The sequence below is a fragment of the Oncorhynchus nerka genome, linkage group LG6, assembly GCF_034236695.1.
Source record: "Oncorhynchus nerka isolate Pitt River linkage group LG6, Oner_Uvic_2.0, whole genome shotgun sequence".
Classification (NCBI taxonomy): Eukaryota; Metazoa; Chordata; class Actinopteri; order Salmoniformes; family Salmonidae; genus Oncorhynchus; species Oncorhynchus nerka.
Genome location: NC_088401.1, coordinates 64897532 through 64920676, shown reverse-complemented (window position 1 = coordinate 64920676; position 23145 = coordinate 64897532). Strand labels below are relative to the sequence as shown.

General features: G+C 40.8%; 1 protein-coding gene across 3 annotated transcripts; it reads right to left on the bottom strand.

Annotated features, from left to right (window-relative positions):
* Nucleotides 1–15: 15 nt before the first annotated feature.
* Nucleotides 16–22570, bottom strand: LOC115130845 (cullin-4B-like). Of its 3 annotated transcripts, XM_029662365.2 has the most exons (21): nucleotides 22465–22570; nucleotides 21619–22041; nucleotides 20857–20972; nucleotides 20091–20194; nucleotides 19728–19797; nucleotides 19562–19635; nucleotides 19283–19445; nucleotides 14504–14593; nucleotides 13936–14018; nucleotides 13653–13720; nucleotides 13304–13422; nucleotides 12944–13136; nucleotides 12598–12702; nucleotides 12170–12280; nucleotides 6681–6766; nucleotides 6352–6450; nucleotides 6041–6154; nucleotides 5855–5960; nucleotides 5479–5651; nucleotides 3264–3416; nucleotides 16–1630 (listed from the first exon to the last, which is right to left on the bottom strand). In XM_029662365.2, the coding sequence occupies exons 1-21, from the start codon at nucleotides 22481–22483 to the stop codon at nucleotides 1535–1537; spliced, it is 2565 nt and encodes an 854-aa protein (XP_029518225.1). In that variant the 5' UTR covers nucleotides 22484–22570; the 3' UTR covers nucleotides 16–1534. The 3 variants fall into 3 exon arrangements, with proteins under 3 accessions (XP_029518225.1, XP_029518224.1, XP_029518226.2); XM_029662364.2 differs by lacking the exon at nucleotides 22465–22570 and having other exon boundaries at nucleotides 21619–22446; XM_029662366.2 differs by lacking the exons at nucleotides 16–1630; nucleotides 22465–22570 and having other exon boundaries at nucleotides 3324–3592; nucleotides 21619–22448.
* Nucleotides 22571–23145: the final 575 nt, after the last annotated feature.

Here is a 23145-nt window from a genome sequence, read left to right as displayed (position 1 = left end):
ATAAGTGACAAAATATGGATTTGTAGAATCATGTTCCTGTTTATTTTGTGACACACATCACCCAAACAACCAATCAAAAGATACTATTTCCTCCCTCTTTTTGAGGGAACACATTTTACTATTTACATCGTATGACAATACGGACAAAGATGGTTTAGAAACTCTGATATGGATAACTTCTTGTAATAAAAAGGTGCAGCTGATATGTTGGTAACCCAATATTATATACTACATGCCAATACTATCTTACTATTGGGGAGGGGGGAGGGGGGGTTGAGATGTCTATGAAAATTAACAGATATGAAGGGGGGAAAACAAAATAGAAACACTGACAATTATTTTAATCTGAAGCAGTAAAACAAACATTTATTCAGACAGGGCATAAAGTCCAGTCAAGCATGATTTCTCAATAAACAGTTTCATCTGTTGAGATATCAAACAACTCCATCTATCCACATACACATGGCCTTCCATAAGGCCTACAGAGAGGACTTACAAAGAATATAATGCTTGGAACACAAGAGATATCATACTTGGGAACATGAAGGGAAACAGGGGCTGATGTGGCTGTGCTTTTAATAGTACATAATCTCTGTCGAAGTTCGCAACTAAAATTTTAATACATTTGTAAAGTCTTGTCTATAAAAAAAGTAAACATTGAAACAGTCAGGGCTAAAGTAAAATGGAAAACTAAATGCATATAACATGTACAAGTTAAAGTGTTTGTTTAGCAGCATTAACAAATCATATAACAAAAGAAGTGCTCTATTTTTGGCACATATTGTCAATTCCTCATATTGCTACTTAACAATCGTCCCATTGATTGCTGTTGTTGCTGTTAATAAACAGGAGTAGGTTGCGACTAATAGATACTGAGAATTGTTTGACTTGGCTGCAGGTGCGCACATTTGACACTGAAATCAACCATGGAAAAATAATATCCTACTGTGAATGTTTATCCATGGGTCTCACATACAACATTGATTGATGAGACAAGCTTTACTTTTGTTTTTTCTCTTTTCTTCCAAGTGTAGTATGTTAAGAGCCATGTTAGGTGTTTGAACATTTACATGGGACAGTACAGAGTGAATTAAAATCAAATAAAGTAGTGACTTAAAAAACAAGGGACAGAATGCCATAAACAAATGACAATGGACAGAGATCTAAGTTTGAAAATAAATACTTTTTTTCCCTCTCCGTAAAAAAAGAACAAACTGAACAACATTGGTTTGTCTTTTTTTGTCCAAGGTAGCTAGTCCAATTCTCACCGAGCGGCACTGAGAAATGAATGGACGATATTCTTGTTTAATGGGCATGCAGTCCACTGGAAAACAGGCCCCTGATAAAATCCCGCTGAGCAGTATCCATTCAGTTGTCGGTTGCTGGGTTAAAGAGGGTAACGTTGACATCCATGTGTGCAGAAGAGCAAGAGGAAGAGCATCCATGGGACAGAGGGCTCAGGGAAGCCTTCAGCCTGACTGGACCACCTGCTCTCCATCTCCCTCTCTTCATCCCTCGCTCTGTCTAACTCGCTTTAAGCCACATAGTTGTATTGGTTGGGGTTCTCCTTGTCGCGCTCCATGTAATCTCTGTCAATGAGAGACTCGATTCTCTTCTTTAGGTCAGCAGGCTGTTGAGAAAGTGAGTGTCAGCAAACAGAAAATCTCAAAATTACAGTCCACTCTGAAGTGCTTGGAAATGTACTTGGATCATACATGAGTTTTCCTAAAGCCTCGTAGCTAACAAGGCACTTTCTCTCAGCCACCAAGTCACACAGCAAACTGGTCTCAGAGCATTTCATATTATTCTGTACATATAGCCGAGACACTCCATTTGGTATGATATGTTTTGTTTGGTAACAAGACAGATGGTTACTTAAGGCAAAAACAAAAGGAGGTTGGTTGGGGTGGAAGGGTCTCCGGGGACATCATCGGACAGGGCCACAGTGTCCACAGGGGGCTAGGGTCAGTCTGTTATATCTGGTGTATAATCCTGTCTTATGTGGTGTCCTGCATGAATTTAAGTATGCTCCCTCTAAATCCCTCCCTCTCCTCTCTGAGGATCTGAGCCCTAGGACCATGCCTCAGGACTACCTGTCCTGATGACTCCTGGCTGTCCCCAGTCCACCTGGTCGTGCTGCTACTCCAGTTTCAACTGTTCTGCCTACAGCTATGGAACACTGACCTGTTCACCAGACGTGCTACCTTGTCCTGGACCTGCTTTTTTTTATTCTCTCTCCCTCTACCACACCTGCTGTCTCGACCTCTGAATGACCCTGCTGGTCATCTATGAACAGCTTGAAGAACAATCTGGCCTTCATGGCCATGTTCCATCTTCACCCGGCACAGCCAGAAGAGGACTGGCCACCCCTCAGAGCCTGGTTCCTCTCTAGGTGTCTTCCTAGGTTCCTGCCTTTCTAGGAATTCTTTCCTAGCCACCGTGCTTCTACATCTGCATTGCTTGCGGTTTGTGGTTTTAAGCTGGGTTTCTGTTTTAACTAACCCTTCCTCTAGTGGTTAGAGCGTTGGACTAGTAACCGAAAGGTTGCAAGATCGAATTCCCGAGCTGACAAGGTAAAAATCTGTCGTTCTGCCCCTGAACAAGGTAGTTAACCCACTGTTCCTAGGCCGTCATTGAAAATAAGAATTTGTTTTTTACTGACTTGCCTAGTTAAATAAAGGTAAAAATGCTAACTCCTAAACTTATCCCTAACCCAGCTAACATTAGTGAGCTAGCTGACCTTAGCCACATAGATATATTTAGTGAGCTAGCTAACCTTAGCCACATAGATATATTTAGTGAGCTAGCTAACCTTAGCCACATAGATATATTTAGTGAGCGAGCTAACCTTAGCCACATAGATATATTTCAAAAATATCATACGATTTGCAAATTCGTTACATTTTGCAAATTCGTAACATATTGTACATTTTGCAAATTCTTAACATATAATTTGAATTGTAATTCGTAACATACCATACGAAATGGGTGATGGACATCCACAAATAATAAATACCATACAAAACATAACATAGAATACTAAATGGATTGTTAGATTTGCATACAGAATAATACAAAATACTCTGAGACCAGGTTATGAACAGGGACCGGAGAAACAATTGCAAAATGTATGTTGGAAGGTCAGTCTGTGTAAATAAAGTACCACATTCCCCACAATCCTTTCGGAAAACTTCCCCCCTGAGTGAGTAGTCTTCTTGCACACAGGGTCATGTGTTTCACACATTTGTTCTTCGTTCACTCACCTTGACAGGGAACTTGAGTTGGTTGTACACTTCCGACACCAAGAGGTTATGGCTCAGAGTCTTCCTCATCTTCATGATCCTGACGATGGCGGCATCGATCTGATACTGCCGGTCCTGGTAGACTCGTTCCGTGGTGCTGGCTTGCTCCTCCACCTACCAAGGACAATCCACCAAATGAATGACTGGCTAATATCCCCCCCACCCATTTTCCTTTTATTTATAGATAGACAGTACAGATAGAATCAAATTGGTGAGATTGATGAAGTAGCTCATTTAGTAGGGCATGGCACTGGCAACGCCAGGATAGTGGGTTCAATTGCCGGGACCACCTAAAAGTAAAAAATGTATACAGTTGAAGTCAAAAGTTTACATACACTTAATTAAGTTGGAGTCATTAAAACAAATGTTTCAACTACTCCACACATTTCTTGTTAACAAACTATAGTTTTGGCAAGTCGGTTAGGATATCTGTTTTGTGCATGACACGTCATTTTTCCAACAATTGTTTACAGACAGATTATTTCACTGTATCACAATTCCAGTGGGTCAGAAGTTTACATACACTAAGTTGACTGTGCCTTTAAACAGCTTGGAAAATTCCAGAAAATTATGTCATGGCTTTAGAAGCTTCTGATAGGCTAATTGACATCATTTGAGTCAATTGGAGGAGTACCTGTGGATGTATTTCAAGGCCTACCTTCAAACTCAGTGCCTCTTTGCTTGACATCGTGGGAAAATCAAAAGAAAAATCAGCCAAGACCTCAAACAAAATGGTAGATCTCCACAAGTCTGGTTCCTCCTTGGGCGCAATTACCAAATGCCTGAAGGTACCACATTCATCTGTACAAACAATAGTATGCAAGTATAAACACCATGAGACCACGCAGCCGACATTCCGCTCAGGAAGGAGACGGGTTCTGTCTCCTAGAGATTAATATACTTTGGTGCAGAAAGTGCAAATCAATCCCAGAACAGCAGCAAAGGACCTTGTGAAGATGCTGGAGGAAACAGGTACAAAAGTATCTATATCCACAGTAAAACGAGTCCTATATTGACATAACCTGAAAGGCCGCTCAACAACGGAGAAGCTCTAAAACCGCCATAAAAAGCCAGACTACGGTTTGCAACTGCACATGGGGACAAAGATCATACTTTTTGGAGAAATGTCCTCTGGTCTGATGAAACAAAAATAGAACCTTTTGACCATAATGACCATCGTTATGTTTGGAGGGAAAAAGGGGGAGGCTTGCAAGCCAAAGAAAACCATCCCAACTGTGAAGCACGGGGTGGCAGCATCATGGTGTGGGGGTGCTTTACTGCAGGAGGGACTGGTGCACTTCACAAAATAGATGATATCATCATGATGGAAAATTATGTGGATACTATTGAAGCAACATTTCAAGACATCAGTCAGGAAGTTAAAGCTTGGTCACAAATGGGTCTTCCAAATGGACAACGACCCCAAGCATACTTCCAAAGTTGTGGCAAAATGGCTTAAGGACAACAAAGTCAAGGTATTGGAGTGGCCATCACAAATCTCTGACCTCAATCTTATAGAAAATGTGTGTGCAGAACTGAAAAAGCATGTGCGAGAAAGGAGGCCTACAAACCTGACTCAGTTCCACCAGCTCTGTCAGGAGGAATAGGCCAAAATTCACCCAACTTATTGTGGGAAGCTTGTGGAAGGCTACTTTGAACGTTTGACCCACATTAAACAATTTAAAGGCAATGCTGTCAAATACTAATTGAGTGTATGTAAACCTTTGACCCACTGGGAATGTGATGAAATAAATAAAATCTAAAATAAATAATTCTCTCTATTCTGGCATTTCATATTCTTAAAATAAAGTGGTGTTCTTAACTGACCTAAGACAGGGCATTTTTACTGGGATTAAATGTATTTTGCTCAGGTGTATGTAAACTTCTGACTTCAACCGTACATGACTAAGTGGCTTAGGAAAAAAAAGTCTGCTAAATGGCATATTATTATTATTACAACATAGTGGTGAGTAGCAGACTTGAACACCCGCCTCTAAGGGGCAATGCATAGTTCAGAAACGTTAGTGCTAGAACTAGACTGGACTGAGACTCATATTCCCATCTAAATAGCATTGGGACATATTCATTATGCACTAAAACGAACCTGTCCAATAAAAACATGACAAATATTTCCTCCTAATGACTACAGCCCTGCTGAGAAAGAAAGAGAATATACCGTTTCTTTCATCTGGATCTGATTGATCTTGATCCTGAAGAGTTTGTGTTTGAAGTCATCGTTACACGAGAACTTGTCTCCGTCCTCCACGTCTTTGCTTTTGGGGACTTTATGGATGACGCGCGCCTTGCCACACGCCAACGACTGCAGGGTCCGCCGCAGCTCGCCATCCTCTGCACACACATCTCACTTTAGGTCAACGCAAACTCAAACCAAAAAGACTGGGCAAAAGCTTGTGTTTCAATCAAATAGAAAAGATGATAGTGATAATAATTGATACAGTTTAAGCAACATGTCTGAAAATGTCTCAAGAGGACTGCTGTATTGGATCCATTAGGATTTGTGTCATGACTGAGTACATTGTGATCATACAGACCTATTCCTGTAGCTAGCTTGATCTCCTCTAAGGTGAATTCCTCTCCTTCATTGAACATGAGCAGCACTAGTGTCTGAAACAGGGATACCTGAAGCTCCTTTTTGCCCTGTTTGTGGAAAAGGAAATGTTATCACAATGAGTTTCTGCCTAGAATACTAGATTAATAAAAATTACTAGCTACTGTACCTCTTTAAATTCAGCTTTTAAAACACAATGGCCTAATGTCGACTGCCACTGTAGCTTTCTGCCACTGTGCTTGCCGAGGTAAAACGTCTTGAAAATCTCCTGCAGCCGCACCATCTGGCCAAGAAAGAGTGTTAAAATAATCATAGACAATGACTATGGCTTTGTCCCAAATTGCACCTTATTCCCTATATAGTTCCCTGGTCAAAAGTACTGCACTATAAAAAAAGGGAACAGGGTGTGACATAAACCAAATGTATTACATAGCAGGTCATAAAATAACAGAGCCTGGAGGGTTTGATATTTGCACTAACCTCTGGGAGCAGATGGACCTCCATTGGGACGTAGGTGGGCCAGTATCCCATGGTGAGGATGTTCACCGTCAGCTCAATGTTACCAGGGAGGTTTTGACACTATGTAATAGGAAAAGGGAGAAACAAACCAACCAATCAATGGTGTCTAATGAGACACATCTAGGCTAATAATTCTAAAGTTAGTTGTGAAAATATTGCCACAACAACAAGTTGCAAAGACATAATTATTATTCTAATATTTTTTTTTTTTTTTTTACATATGGATAGCTGCCTGCGTAACGTCATTGATACTGTTGTCCTAAAACAGAGAAGGACAAAAGCATGTGTACCTGTTTGAACTGCACCATGATGTCCTTGGAAAGCTCCATGTCCTTGAACATGCCTTCCAGCTTGCTGGTGAATGCCGCTCCACATTCTAAAGAAAGGACCAAGGTTACGAGTCCCTAGTCTCATTCAGTGTCACATGCTTCATAGTTGTTGGTCAAAGTTCTATGTGTACAGTTAATAGTAGTAGCTAGTGATGGGGGGGATTGATATAGTTACATACTGCAATATTATATTGATACTTTGACTCAAAAGTACTTTTGTAATAAAATAATACATAAACACATATATACAGCATATACTGATATATATTAATCACATACACCTACCTTGACATTTTCCACATTTTGTTACGTTACAGCCTTATTCTAAAATGTATTCAAATTGTTTTTCCCCCTCATCAATCTACACACCCATAATGACAAAGCAAAAACAGGTTTTTGAAATCGTGGCAAATTTATAAATAAAAAAAAATGATATTACATTTGCATACAGTTGAAGTCAGAAGTTTGCATACACTTACGTTGAAGTATTAAAACTCATTTTTCAACCACCCCACAAATTTCTTGTTAACGAACTATAGTTTTGGCAAGTCGGTTAGGACATCTACTTTGTGCATGACACAAGTAATTTTTCCAAAAATAGTTGACAGATTATTTCACTGTATCACAATTCCAGTGGGTCAGAAGTTTACATACACTAAGTTGACTGTACCTTTTAAACAGCTTGGAAAATTTCAGAAAATTATGTCATGGCTTTCGAAGCTTCTGATAGGCTAATTGACATCATTTGAGTCAATTGGAGGTGTACCTGTGGATGTGTTTCAAGGCCTACCTTCAAAACTCAGTGCCTCTTTGCTTGATATCATGGGAAAATCAAAAGAAATTAGCCAAAACCTCAGAATAATTTGTTTGTAGACCTCCAAAAGTCTGGTTCATCCTTGGGAGCAATTTCCAAACGCCTGAAGGTACCACGTTCATCTGTACAAATAATAGTACGCAAGTATAAACACCATGGGACCACGCAGCCGTCATACTACTCAGGAAGATGATACGTTCTGTCTCCTAGAGACAAACGTAATTTGGTGCGAAAAGTGCAAATCAATCCCAGAACAACAGCAAAGGACCTTGTGAAGATGCTGGAGGAAGCAGGTACAAAAGTATCTATATCCACAGTAAAACAAGTCCTATATTGACATAACCTGAAAGACCGCACCATCGCAACCATGAAGCACGGGGGTGGCAGCATCATGTTGTGGGGGTACTTTGCTGCAGGAGGGAATGGTACACTTCACAAAATTCTTCCAAATGGACAATGACCCCAAATATACTTCCAAAGTTGTGGCAAAATGGCTTAAGGACAACAAAGTCCAGGTATTGGATTGGCCATCACAAAGCCCTGACCTCAATTCTATAGAACATTTTAGGCCAGAACTAAAAAAGTGTGTGCGAGCAAGGAGTTCTACAAACCTGACTCAGTTCCACCAGCTCTGTCTGAAGGAATGGGCCAAAATTCAACCAATTTATTATTGTGGGAAGCTTGTGGAAGGCCACCCGAAACATTTGACCCAAGTTAAACAATTTGAAAGGCAATGCTACCAAACAATAATTGAGTGTATGTAAACTTCTGACCCACTGGGAATGTGATGAAAGAAATTAAAGCTGAAATAAATCATTCTCTCTACTATTATTCTGACATTTTACATTCTTAAAATAAAGTGGTGATCCTAACTGACCTAAGACAGGGAATTTTTACTGGGATTAAATGTCAGGAGTTTTGTATATGTAAACTTCAGACTTCAACTGTAAGTATTCAGATCCTTTACTTTGTTGAAGCACCTTTGGCAGCGATTACAGCCTCAAGTCTTATTGGGTATGCCGCTACAAGCTTGGCACACCTGTATTTGGGGAGTTTCTCCCATTCTTCTCTGCAGATCCTCTCAAGCTCTGGTCAAAATGGATGGGGAACATCATTGCACAGCTATTTTCAGGTCTCCAGAGATGTTAGATCGGGTTCAAGTCAGGGCTCTGGCTGGGCCACTCAAAGACATTTAAAGACTTGCCCCGAAGCCACTCCTGCGTTGTCTTGGCTGTGTGCTTAGGGTCATTGTCCTGTTGGAAGGTGAACCTTCACCCCAGTCGGAGGTCCTGAGAGCTCTGGAGCAGGTTTTCATCAAGGATCTCTCTGTACTTTGCTCCATTCATCTTTGCCTCGATCCTGACTAGTCTGCCAGTCACTGCCGCTGAAAAACATCCCCACAGCATGATGCTGCCACCACCATGCTTCACTGTAGGGATGGTACTGGCCAGGTGATGACTGGTGCCTGGTTTCCTCTAGACGCAATGCTTGGCATTCAGGCCAATGTGTTCAATCTTGGTTTCATCAGACCAGAGAATCTTGTTTCTCATGGTTTGAGAGGTCTTTCGGTGCCTTTTGGCCAACTCCAAGCGGGCTGTCATGTGCCTTTTACTGAGGAGTGGCTTCCATCTGGCCACTCCACCATAAAGGCCTGATTGGTGCTGCAGAGATGGTTGTCCTTCTGGAAGGTTCTTCTATTTCCAGAGTTCATCTGTGGAGCTCTGTCAGAGTGACAATCGGGTTCTTGGTCACCTCCCTGACCAAGGCCCTTCTCCCCCGATTGCTCAGTTTGGCCGGACGGCCAGCTCTAAGAGTCTTGGTGGTTCCAAACTTCTTCCATTTAAGACTGTGTTCTTGGCGACTTTCAATACTGCAGAAATGTTTTGGTACCCTTCCCCAGATCTGTGCCGAGACACTGTCTCGGAGCTCTACGGACAATTCCTTCAACCTCTTGGCTTGGTTTTGGCTCTGACATGCACTGTTAACTGTGGGACCTCATATAGACAGGTGTGTGCCTTTCCAAATCATGTCCAATCAATTGAATTTACCACATGTGGACTCCAATCAAGTTGCAGAAACATCAAGGATGAATGGAAACAGGATGCTCAGGAGCTCAATTTTAAACCTCATAGCAAAGGGTCTGAATTCTTATGTAAATAAGGTATTTCTGTTTTATAAGTGGAAAAAATAAAAACCTGTTTTCGCTTAGTCCAAAAAATGTATTTAAATACATTTTAGAATAATCAAACTATTTGTCACATGCGCTGAATACCATAAAATGCTTACTTCCAAGCCCTTAACCAACAAAGCAGTTAAGAAAATAGTTTAAAAAAATATTTACTGAATACATTAAAGTTGAAAAAAATATTTTAAAAATGATGTTACAATAAAATAACAATAACGAGGCTATATACAGGGTGTACCGGTACCGAGTCAATGTGGGGGGTACAGGTTAGTCGAGGTCATTTGTACATGTAGGTAGGGGTAAAGTAACAAAAAGTGGTAAAACCGAAGGGGTCTGAATACTTTCCAAGTGCACGCACACACATACACGTCAAAAGTTTGAACACACCTACTCGTTCAAGGGTTTTTCTTTATTTGTACTATTTTCTACATTGTAGAATAATAGTGAAGACATCAAAACTGTAAAATAACACATAGAATCATGTAGTTAGCAAAAAAAAGTGTTAAATCTAAATATATTTTATATTTGAGAGTCTTCAAAGTAGCCACCCTTTGCCTTGATGGCAGCTTTGCACACTCTTGGCATTCGCTCAACCAGCTTCATGAGGTAGTCACATGGAATGCATTTCAATTAATAGGTGTGCCTTGTGAAAAGTTCATTTGTGGAATTTCTTTCCTTAACACGTTTGAGCCAATCAGTTGTGTTGTGTTGTGACAAGGTAGGGGGGTATACAAAATATAACCCTATTTGGTAAAAGACAAAATCCATATTATGGCAAGAACAGCTCAAATAAGCAAAGAACGACAGTCCATCATTACTTGAAGACATGAAGGTCAGTCAATCTGGAAAATGTCAAGAACATTGAAAGTTTCTTCCAGTGCAGTCGCAAAAACCATCAAGCGCTATGATGAAACTGGCTCTCATGAGGACCGCCACAGGAAACAAAGACCCGGAGTTACCTCTGCTGCAGAGGACAAGTTCCTTAGAGTTACCAGCCTCAGAAACTGCAGCCCAAATAAATGCTTCACAGATTTCAAGTAACAGACAAATCTCAACATAAACTGTTCAGAGGAGACTGCGTGAATCAGGCCTTCATGGTCGAATTGCTGCAAAGAAGCCACTACTAAAAGACACCAATAAGAAGAAGAGACTTGCTTGGAACGGTGGAAATCCGTCCTTTGGTCTGATTAGTCCAAATTTGAGATTTTTGGTTCCAACCGCTGTGTCTTTGTGAGATGCAGAGTAGGTAAACGGATGATCTCAGCATGTGTGGATCCCACCGTGAAGCATGGAGGAGGTGTGATGGTGTTTGTTGGTGACACTGTCTGATATATTTAGAATTCAAGGCACACTTAACCAGAATGGCTACCACAGCATTCTGCAGTGATACTCCATCCCATCTGGTTTGCGCTTAGTGGGACTATCAATTGTTTTTCAACAGGACAATGACCCAACACACCTCCAGGCTGTGTAAGGGCTATTTGACCAAGAAGGAGAGTGATGGAGTGCTGCATCAGATGACCTGGCCTCCACAATCACCCGACATCAAAACAATTGAGATGGTTTGGGATGAGATGGACCGCAGAGAGAAGGAAAAGCAGCCAACAGGTGCTCAGCATGTGGGAACTCCTTCAAGACTGTTGGAAAAGCATTCCAGGTGAAGCTGGTTGAGAGAATGCCAAGAGTGTGCAAAGCTGTCATCAAGGCAAAGGGTGGCTATTTGAAGAATCTCAAATATAAAATATATTTTGTTTTGTTTAACACTTTTTTGGTTACTACATGATTCCATGTGTTATTTCATAGATTTTATGTCTTTACTACAATGTAATAAATAGTAAAAAATAAAGAAAAACCCTTGAATGAGTAGGTGTGTCCAAACCTTTGACTGGTACTGTATATCGTTTTTAAATAGTGAGCCAACATGTTTCCAGGACTTATTTTATATGACTGATCAAAACTAATCTTCTCATACTCTCTCATGTCTCTCTGCAGCAAGTAAATTGAACCTGTTGCATGGGGTGGAAAACACCAGAGCATCAGTTTTTACACGCTGAAATTGCAAACTATCGTGTGTTTGGCACTACCGCCGCCGTACCGCCAGCCGAAGATAGAACCCATATAGTGAGCAATATGTTTGGAACATCAAATCGCAATACATGTAGAATCGTGAGAATTGCAATACATATCGTATCGGCACCTAAGTATTGCGATATCATTCCCAGTCCTAGTGGTGGATTCTGATGTAGACAGTGGTGGGGGATTGTGTGTGGAATTGTTCTAAAATACTATTTGAAATATTTAAAATTCTTTTGAGCGTTTGATTGAGCTTGCCTGAAGTGTCGGATGGGTGGGGTAGGTTGAGCACCTTTCCACTGCCTCAGTCAATCAAGCACAGCCATTTGATGGAAAATGTATACTATTTGAACCCAGGTCTGATGGGGACCCACTGACCATGTTTCAGTTTCGACAGCATGGACTTCTCGGCATCCACGGAGGCACTCTTTCCCACCAGCAACCTCTTGGCCAGATCTTTCTTGTAGAAGGCCTCAAAAACGTCTTTTCCTATTCAAGAATTCAAAAGGTGAGGATGAAGTTAAAGTACAAAGACAGACTTCAACAGGCTTCTAAGAGACCTGTCAAAGAGGAAAGTTAAAAGGACCTGGAAGTAGATGATGGTTTGGCGAAATATGTTGAGACCACATGACCATAAATGAATATGTTGGGACCACATGACTATAAATGAATATGTTGGGACCACATTACCATAAATGAATATGTTGGGACCACATTACCATAAATGAATATGTTGGGACCACATGACTATAAATGAATATGTTAGGACCACATTACCATAAATTAATATGTTGGGACCACATTACCATAAATGAATCGGAAGATGATCATGATCTTGTCCAACATCTTCTCCAGCTCCTCGTCAGTGGCCTCCTTGTTCCCCGCCCTCAGCTTCCAATCCACGTGTTTTGCTACAAAATACAACCATGTGTTGTTTTATTTACATTTTTGTAGTTTACTTGAAAAAAAAAAACGGGAATAGAATTTTTGCTTAATAGCTTTATTCTGAAGCTTTAAACTGATGGGAGCATAATGCACACAAACGTCTATGAACGAAGACAATTTGAAAAGATGAGTTCTCTTTCAGTCAGTTCACTCGTTGTAGTGCTATCGTTATCATGTTTCCCATAGCGATCATCATGAGATACCAACCAATGAGCTCAGCAGGTTTGTTTGTCCTCTTGTTGATGAAGGTCTCGAAGGCTTCCTTCATGGCATTGACAAACTTCTCATTCTTCATGAAACAGACGTGGATGATGTGGTCCACCTTGTCCTTGAAGTCCAGCAGCTCCTGTACCATGGTCTTGTCCTTCTCAGGGTTAATGACCATCGTACTTCCAAAGGCCTGTGTGATGTTGGTAGAGGTGTCAAGGGTTGCTTTAGGTTATATACTATACAAATGAATTATCCAAATCTCCAGCTGTTTTGTACTTGGAAGGAAGTATCCCCACACCTTCAAAAAGTGAATTAGTAAGAGTAAATGACAGATTCTGACTTTGTTTTCAAGCATACCTTGATGTACTCGATCCAGTGTTGTAGGAGGACTAGCACGCCCCCTCTCACCCGACTGAAGAGCTGATAGAGAAGACACAAGTCCTGGATTCTGTTCTCATCTAGCAGGTGATTCAAGCCTGGAGATTGAAAATAGTAGTTTAGTTTAAGGTATTTAGTGACAATTTAGTTCATGTAACTAAACAAAAAACAGTCCATATCTTTTTTTTATTTTTACATTTGATGTTCTCATCATGTGATAAGTGATATGACAATAGCATCGTTATTTTTTTTTTACTCTGTTAAAATGTCATCCATTGTAAGCAAACAAATGCCCCAGTGTGGTAAGTCTGTAGTCTCTGATATATACCTTTCTGTAGTGTTGCAGTGAGATGTTCACCCAGTAGTTGCTTTTCCACAGTGGCAATGAGAGGTTTTCTGAAAAAAGAATGCGGGGGAGGGAGGAAATGAGGAGTCAAATCGCTCTTTTTTCCATCCTTTATATTTAGACAGGTAGACCCCGTTGAGACCGGTGCCAAGGCAGCAGCAAATCAAAAATTCATTACGTCAAATGTAGAACTGAAAACAGATGACACCAATACTGATGGACTCTTGGAAGACGAACCCCTTGTATTCTAACAAAGAATACTCACTGTGTGCTCTGGTCTAGATACGTGATGACTCTGTCTGCTTCCTCCTCTAAGCGTTTGTTGACGTGATGGAGATAATCTGGGACCTGACGAGATATTCAAGAAGTGATCAGATTAAACCATCAAGTAGCTGCTAAATCATTTGGGATACGAAGTCAAAAGCAACCTATCCTTACAGGGTCAGACAAACGTCTAGTGCCATGTAAAACCACTCCACATATCACATATTGTCTTTACCAGAAATAACTGTAAGATGACTCAAGACTCTAAATGCTAGCCATGTCCCAGATCGGTTTGTGCTCTATAGCCAAACAATACATTTTACTGTCAAACATGACGATCACTGGAGTTGGCAAAAGAGCAAGAACAGACCATGCCAATTTCTATGATCATTGTCAAGTTTTGGCAGTACAATGTCATGTTTGGCTATACAGCGCAAACAGATCTGGAACCAGGCTATCAAAATGTGGCCTCCAGTCAGACTCATAATATTGTAATTTATGATGACATAGGGCTCTGAGGTCTGGAGTAGACAGTCAGTGGTGTTGCACTGCCCAGGGGGATAAATCACCTCTCTCTCCTGCATCAGCCTCTGTCCCTCAGCGGCATACAGACGATTAGTCTCCTCCAAAAAGCGCTGTTCAAAGGAGTCCTGATAAATCTGTCAGGAGGAGGGAGAACATTGGGTGTCATTAAAGCCATTTCTTAAGTGGGGGAGGTGATAGTGCATCAACTCAAATCCCGACGCGGGTGTTGTTGATCGCTAATAACACAGCTGACAAACACCCCATGATGTCTTAGACACAGCAGAGTTGGAGATTCGGTATTTATTAGGATCCACATTAGCTGCTGCAAAAGCATCAGCTACTCTTCCTGGGGTCCACATGAAACATGACATAATACAGAACATTATTAGTCAAGGATTGAACTGCATACATTCATATCACACACAGCCTACAAATGAGTACATACACTACCGGTCAAAAGTTTTAGAACACCTACTCATTCATGGGTTTTCTTTATGTTTACTATTTTCTACATTGTAGAATAATAGTGAAGACATCAAGACTATGAAATAACACATACGGAATCATGTAGTAACCAAAATAGGAATGGAAGAGCTGTCATCAAGGCAAAGGGTGGCTATTTGAAGAATCTCAAATATATTTTTATTTGTTTAACACTTTTTTGGTTACTACATGATTCCATGTGTTATTTCATAGTTTCAATGTCTTCACCACTGTAGAAAAGAGTAAAAAAGAAAAGAAAAACCCTTGAATGCATAGGTGTTCTAAAACGTTTAACCGGTTGTGTAGGTCTAATACATCACAGTCTGAATTGCATGGCCGTGTCTCTTCACAGTCCCCTTTGTGCAATAACGTGTTCTTTTATCTGTTTTTTTTAACTGGTTATTTTGCTAGCTTGAGTTACCTGGGCTGTCAGAGTTCCATGTAATCATGGCTCTATTTAATACTGTGCATTTCCCAGCCTCTGTTCTGGAACTTGGGACTGTGAAGAGACCTCTGGTTACATGTTTTGTGTTGTACCGATGCCTGTCCGAACTGTGTGCCAACTGCTTGAACAGACAGTTCGGTACCTTCAACACATCAATACCTCTCACAAAGACCAATAGTGATGCAGTCAATCTTTCCTCAACTTTGAGCCAGGAGGGACTGACATGCATGTTACTGACACTTTCCGTCTGTGTACATCTAAGTGCGATACGTTCTGCTTTGTTCTGGACCAACTGCAATTGTCCTATGTCTTTCTTTGCATTACATGACCACACAGCTGGGCAGTAGTCCAGTCTGGTCGACACGGATGTCAAGAAGGCAGAAATCATGGACAAACCATTCCCATTTTAGCAACCATTGAGTATGTTTTGACCATGAAAACTTGCTATCTAGGGTTACACCCAGCAGGTTTGTCTCCTCAACTTGCTCAATAGCCACATTATTTAATAATAGATCTAAACGAGGTTTAGCGTTGAGCGAGTGATTTGTCCCAAAAATTATACTTTTAGTTTGAGATATTTAGCACCATCCTATTGCCAGTTACCCATTCTAAAACTGACTGGAGCTCTATGTTAAGTGTCTCATTTATTTTACGGTTGCAGCCGATGCGCATAGTGTTGAGTCGTCAGCATACATAGACACACAGGCTTTATTCCAGGTCAGTGGAAGGTTAGTTGTAAAAACAGAAAACAATAACAGCCCTAGCCGGCTACCCTGCGGTACACCACACTCAATTGAAATTGCATGAGAGGATTCCATTAACACAAGTCATCTGTTCTATTAGATAGGTAACTCTCAATCCATAATAAAAGGCAGAGGATGCAAATCCATAACACCAACCTTTTTTCAACAATAGATTATGATCAATAACATCAAAAGCTGAACTGAAGTCTAACAAAACAGCTCCCACATTCTTACTATACATGTCTTTCAGCCAATCATTAGTCATTTGTGTCAGTGCCGAGCATGCTGAAAGTTGTTCATTTGTTTTCTGTAAAATAACTTTATTTGTTTGCTAAGCACTTTTGGTTGGCTGTTTGAACCATTAAAGAGTGCTCTGCTATTCTTGGGTAGCAAGAATAGCCTCCCTCCCTTCATTTAAAAAAAAAGAACAACCTTTATTTAACTAGGCAAGTCAGTTAAGAACAAATTCTTATTTTCAATAACAGCCTATTTTTAAAAATTCTCATCCACACCCACTTTGTGGAACTCAAAACTACAGTGATTGTCTTTCATTATTTGGTCCATTATGCATGAATATGAAGGCTCAGAATTTGTTGTTTGCATGCAAGTGTGCTAATCTTGTCACCAAAAAAGTTGAAGTGGTTGGCAATATCAAAGGGATATCATAGTGCAGGATCAACCCCTATCCACCCTGCACATCTGGAAGAAATGGATAGCTACAAGAAACAGCTTTCATATACCTGTCCAATCCTTTCTGATCTAAACAAATGCTTAGGGGTAGGGCAGGGGTTCCCAAATGTTTTTGACCCAGGACCCCATTTTGATATCTGAAAATTCTCACGACCCAAACCATGTGAAAACAATGTAATCAACAGCCAATGTTTACTTTTTATTTTATATGGGGCTTTGTCAGTCAATGTAAAACCATTCTAACAGTAAAACTGATGGTCTTCAACTCACCATCGCATACTTTTAATGTGGGGCTATGACAGTCAATTGCAAATTATTCAGACATAATCTCTCTTATCTCACCACCACTAATGAGATGGATGTGCTTGATGCATGTCGCGTCGGAATTTTTCAGTCAGGGGGCGTGGTCGACAGGGCGCACCTCATCTCTGCTGTCACATCCAACCTGATTCGATATTTGTTTTTTTAATGCAGTTGAGAGCACCGAATCCAGCTTCATACAGATATGAGCTGGTGAAAGGTAGCCTACCATGAGTTTTACAGTGCTTTCAAGACAACTGGGAACTGAAAAATATGAGGTCAAATCATGACGTTAGTGATCATCTAGGTCGGAAAGTCTATAAAAAGAGGCCTGAGTTCCCGACTAGGAATTCTGAGTTGGATGACCATTCAAAATTATTTTTCCCAGTCTGAGCTCGTTTCTTTCCGAGTTCCCAGTTGTCTTGAATGCACTGAAGTCAGAGATTTCCGAGTTGTTTTGAACGAGACATTCATTCTCAAAGGGAGACGGCAGGGCATTCCCTTTGAGTCAGGAATCAAAACCCCTCTGTAGTGACCCGTGAATGCGTTGTCTGCTGCATTCGAGCACATGACAGCTCGATCAACTGTTCCATTTCACTTATCGGCATGTCAACTGAGCTAGGATCACAGTCAAATGGATTGGGAAGTAGGTACCAAACTGCTCTTCCAATGAGAAAAATATTTCCAACACTCCCCCTCTATAACTATAACCACCAAACCTCAGTGTGAAATAGAACATTGTCATGCTCTGATCCCATATTTCCACAGTTTTGTGAACACGTGTGCCTACAGTGGATGTGGTTTGATGTAGTTTACAATCAAAGTTACCTGCTGCCATATACAGTATCTCAGAGTTCTGTGACAGTTTTTTTCGGTGTATCATACAATGTGTCCATATGGCAGAGGAAAACACATTCATAACTAGAGTGCAGAGGCCTGCCCGCCATACTGTAGATGGAGCCCCATCTGTGCAAATGCCCACCATTCGATCCCAACATCCACTATGCTGTTTCATGCTCAGGAATTGTGGGACAGAACAATATGTCCTCATGAATAGCATCCCCGACAAAAGTCAACGCATGGGCATATTGGCCCTCACGCCCATTTGGAAAGCTTAAGCTGGGGAGCTTGAGTCAGTCAGACTTTCCTCTTGATTGCTAGCAATAGCATAAATTCTTTGTTTACCAGTTATCCGACATAGGTAATGATAAGAGTTTCTGTGCCTCCCCACACATTTTTATCACCATATCAACTGCCGCCGAAAATATAAAAGTCTCTGCAATAGTGTGCGTCGCGGTCCTAGCCTTTCACCATGGGAATTATTCAAGTGTTTCATGAGCTGAAATAAAAGATACCCAAAATGTTCCATACACACTAAAGGCTTACTTCTCTAAAATATTTGTTTACATCAGCATGGTCATTACACAGGTGCACCTTGTGCGGGGGACAATAAAAGGCCACTCAAATGTGCAGGTCACACAACACAATGCCAAAGAAGTCTCAAGTTGAGGGAGTGTGCAATTGGCATGCTGACTGCAGGAATGTCCACCAGAGCTGTTGCCAGACAATTTAATGTTAATTTATTTTCCACAAGCTGTCTCCAACATCGTTTTAGAGAATTTGGCAGTATGTCCAACCGGCCTCACGACCCCAGACCACGTGTAGCCATACCAGCCCTAGACCTCCATGTACGGCTTCTTCACCTGCGGGATCGTCTGAGACCAGCCACGCAGACAGCTGATGAAACTGAGGAGTATTTCTGTCTGTAATAAAGTGTTTGTGTGTGGAAAAACTAATCCTGGCTCCCAAGTGGGTGGGCCTCTACCCTACCAGGCCCACCCAAGGCTGCGCCCCTGCCCAGTCATGTAAAATCCATTGATTAGGGCCTAATTTATTTATTTAAATTGAATGATTTCCTTATATGAACTGTAAATAAAATTATTGAAATTGTTGCGTTTAAATTTTTGGTATATATTTTTTTCCTTCAGGATTTTGGAAATTCTCCTGTGACCCTATTTTCATTAGATGACCCCATATGGGGTCACGACCCCTTGTTTGGGAACCACTGGGGTAGGGGCTAAGGGTTGATTAACCGGGCGAATAGGACAAGAAATCCACTGAGTAGGCTTTCCCATGCCCTGTGTGAAGGGGCGTAGCCATACCTGCAGGTCAGAAAGCATGCTCAATAGGCTCCGCAGCAGGCTACGGTCGACGGTCTCGCCGCTGCGCTCCCTCTCGATGAGCAGCAGGATTCCGTCGATGGTCTTGCTCTGGACCTTCATGTCGCTGATAATGTAAAACCTAAACAACTCCAGGCCCATGTCCCTGAAGGGAAGAGGGGTGATATTAATATGAACCAAAGCCAATTACTATTGACAGAACACAGTTAGAAATTGAACAATGTTTTCTACAACATTTTGATTTGAGGGCGAGAAACTCACCAGACTGACGGGAGCATTGAATTTTGTAAAACATAGGTGCGGTCCAAGAACAAAAATATACTTCTAATCATGATCTGTAAAAGAGGAAAGAAATCCTTTATAGGAAATGATTTGAATGAGATTGAATCAAATGACATCCTAATCAAGGACAGAGTCCTAGACATACCATTTGTCTGCAGTGATCTTGCCAACACTTGTCTATTTTCTTCAGGAAGAGTGTACTGTCCAGTGCATCCGTGAGCACTGAGTCAAGGATGTAGCAGGTTTCATATGCATAACAACACAAAGCAGCAGCAGTGTCCTTTCAGTACACGCGATTAAAAGGACATGCATTCAATATCAACCTTTATAAAGAACATGATTTCAGTTTCTGTAGTTCAAATGACAAAAGCTATCCCCTAGTAAATACTTGAACAAAATAATTAGACTTATGAACGCCTACATTGAGTGATCAAGGATTGAGCAGTGTCTAAACATATATTGAACCATCTTTCTAGTACCATCTATTTACACACACAGAAAAAGATATTCTCTGAATTGATCGATTTGTGCCTTGATGTGGTCTTCACACACAACCTGTAGTTGTTTGTAGAGCTTGGCTGATATCTTATGGGAGCAGAGGTTCTCCACAGCCTAAAACAACAAACAGAAAGGAGAGTGCTTAAAGAGTTTATTACATTTCAGGGCTAAAACACTGATTATCTATGCATGTAATATCCTACAGAAGACACCGCCACCAAGTAATCTAAACATCCCATAACTCAACACAGCTATTAAACAGTGCAGACATATCACACAAATTATTGTCAAGCTCTTTCGCAAGATACTGGCCTAGAGACATGAAGAAAAAAATAGCTTGTTTGTTAAGACTGTGTTTAGCTTACTGACTGCGAAATCATAGGTTTGAATAAGAAGTCAAGGTCACAGGGGAGGAGGGCTTCCCATCTGTGGCCAATCATCATAATAACCACAACCACAGAGTAGTGTTCATTAGGGCAGGGAGCATAAAACATTTTGCATTGGTCAATGAAAACAAGCACTTCTTATTGGACAAGTCCAGGTTTGGTGCCAAATGCCATGTTATTTTTACTCGTCATTGTTATTTGTTAGTCACTGTGTATTTATTCTGTGTCACTATTTCTATTTATTATCTTTAACTCTGCATTGTTGAAAAACAACCCGTAAGTAAGCATTGCACTGTTAGTCTACAAAGCATGTGACAAATAAAATATTATGTGAACATGACCCAGGGCTGTTCTGAAGGGAAATGAGGCATGTGCAGCATTTTGAGGTACCTGGTAGAGCTCCTCAAGATTGTACTTGATTGAAATGCTGTTCTGAATGGCCTCGACCGCCTCCTTTAGCTTTTGCCAGGTCTCGTGTGTGTAGTTCTCTGGTAATTTGGGCTTTTCTGTGAAGAAAATGAAAGAGACAGGGAAGCAGTTTGAGAACAGTAATTCTCTGGTGTGTCATTATTTTATCTGTACCAGTTTTTTTTTTTTGTGTGTGTTTTTTTTATACACATAATCAGTCTAACATCTAAAAAAAAAAATATTCAGACAAATGAGCTGCATCATGTCAGGCATTTAAATAGTAGTGTATCATTGTGCATTTTTATAACTAAGCAATAATGCCCGAGGGGGTGTGGCATATGGCCACTGGCTAAGTGCTGTTCTTACGCGCAACGCGGCGTGCCTAGATACAGCCCTTAGCCGTGGTATATTGGCCATATACCACAAACCCCCGAGGTGCCTTATTGCGATTAGAAAGTGGTTACCGGTGTAATTAGAGCAGTAAAAATAAATGTTTTGTCATATCCGTGGTATACGGTTTGATATACCATGGCTGTCAGCATTCAGGGCTCGAACCACCTATTTTACAATGACACATATTCAACTGTAAAATTGCATAGATTAGCCAGACTAAAGCACATATTTTAGGCAAGGCCAAGTAATTAACACAATTAAAATAAACGTTCACTATAAGGGATAAATGGGATTACAGCAAGCAATTCCTTGCATCCATCCATCACTAGAATGTTTTGAATATCACACTACCTTTGAAGTTCTTGATGACTAGTTTCTTTGCAGCGCCAGGTTTGCTGTTGGAGAAGGTAGTGGAGCCTGCCGTTTTCGTCAGTCCGTTTGCATGGTGCCCAACACCCCCAGCCAAAAAAACTGTTTTCATCTTGTTAGAAGAACACGATGCAGACGACTCCTCGGCCATTTTCACATCCAGTCCAATGAAATCTACTGAATCTTCGAACCTCAACTTCTTCTGAATGTGTTGCGAAGTGGAGGAGCAGGAGGAAGATGAATAATTTGTGGTTTTAGGAGATGAAGAGATTGAATCAATGTCTTCCCTCTCAGAACTGTTTATTTTCCTCTTCTTCGAAGACGTGATACTGCTGTCGTTATTTACATCTGAAGCTGCTGGTCTAGCCTCTTGGGTTGGCGGTGGGGGATTAGGGGAAGGTAAACCTATTGGAAACATGAAAAAATGAATACAAATTCTAATAGCTATAGCCAGTCTACTAATCATAAACCTCCAGATGTGCCGTGGGTTAACAAGTCGCGATTCCAAGGTTTATCTTGCTATATTCCAACCGAGTCGTCCGGTCTTTTACAAGTATCTAGCTAAGAAACAGACAATACATTGCAAACTACAGCCCCATTTGGACCAGCTCAATGACTTGGACCCTCTCACTGTTCTTGTTATTTCTGCTGGCAGAAGAAAGATGGTTGATTACTGCTTCCTATTGCTTGGCCTCTCTTTAATATCCACGTTGTGGAGCGGTAGTTAGTTTTGTCGGCATCCAATAGAGACTTATTTCTAGCCGAAATATGTAATGTATCAAGTGTTAAATTGCCATAACACCTGGGAAGTTCAATATCAAAACGTACCTTCTACAAGCGATTCCATGACCTACCGGAAGTGCTTTACCCACATGTTACTGCTGCAAAAGTGGTTTCCACTAGTTAGCACAGCCATAAAATAAAAAAATAAAATGTATGCTTTTAATCTTAATTTAAGGTTAGAGTTAGGCATAAGGTTAGCAGTGGGGTTATGATTAGGTTTAAAATAATACATTTCAGAAGATAAATTGTAGAAATGGGCGGGGTTTAGGACTTTGTGTCTGTAGTAACTAATGACGACCTGCAAAAGCGGCTATGCTACTTAGCAAGCTTTATTTAGCTGTACAACTGTCATGTACCGCAAGATGGCGCCAGAGATGGTGTAAATGTATTTCCATTTTATTAGGCAAGTCAGTTATGAGCAAATTCTTATTTTCAATGACGGCCTAGGAACAGTGAGTTCCTAGCCTTGTTCAGAAGCAGAACGACATTTTTACCTTGTCAGCTCGGGGATTCGATCTTGCAACCTTTCGGTTACTAGTCTAACGCGCTAACCACTAGGCTACCTGCCTGCTACATGTAGTAAAATCTTCTGACATGGTCTAACAGTGTGCTTTAATGTACCCAAGTAACCGAACTACGTTTTCCTATCTAAAGTTTTTTGGTTTACTGTCAAAAGTTATGGTTTACAACGTATTTTCAACGTATAGAAAGGACATGGAAAATAAT

What these genes read in the sequence shown, in the direction of transcription:
- LOC115130845 (XM_029662364.2), bottom strand. Translation starts at nt 22,102, where the DNA reads ATGATTAGTAGACTGGCTATAGCTATTAGAATTTGTATTCATTTTTTC. An exon ending in GGCTGATGCAGGAGAGAGAG is followed by an intron (nt 14,019 to 14,503) that starts GTGATTTATCCC and finishes ATATCTCGTCAG; the next exon opens with GTCCCAGATTATCTCCATCA. An exon ending in TAAAAGCTGAATTTAAAGAG is followed by an intron (nt 5,961 to 6,040) that starts GTACAGTAGCTA and finishes TTCCACAAACAG; the next exon opens with GGCAAAAAGGAGCTTCAGGT.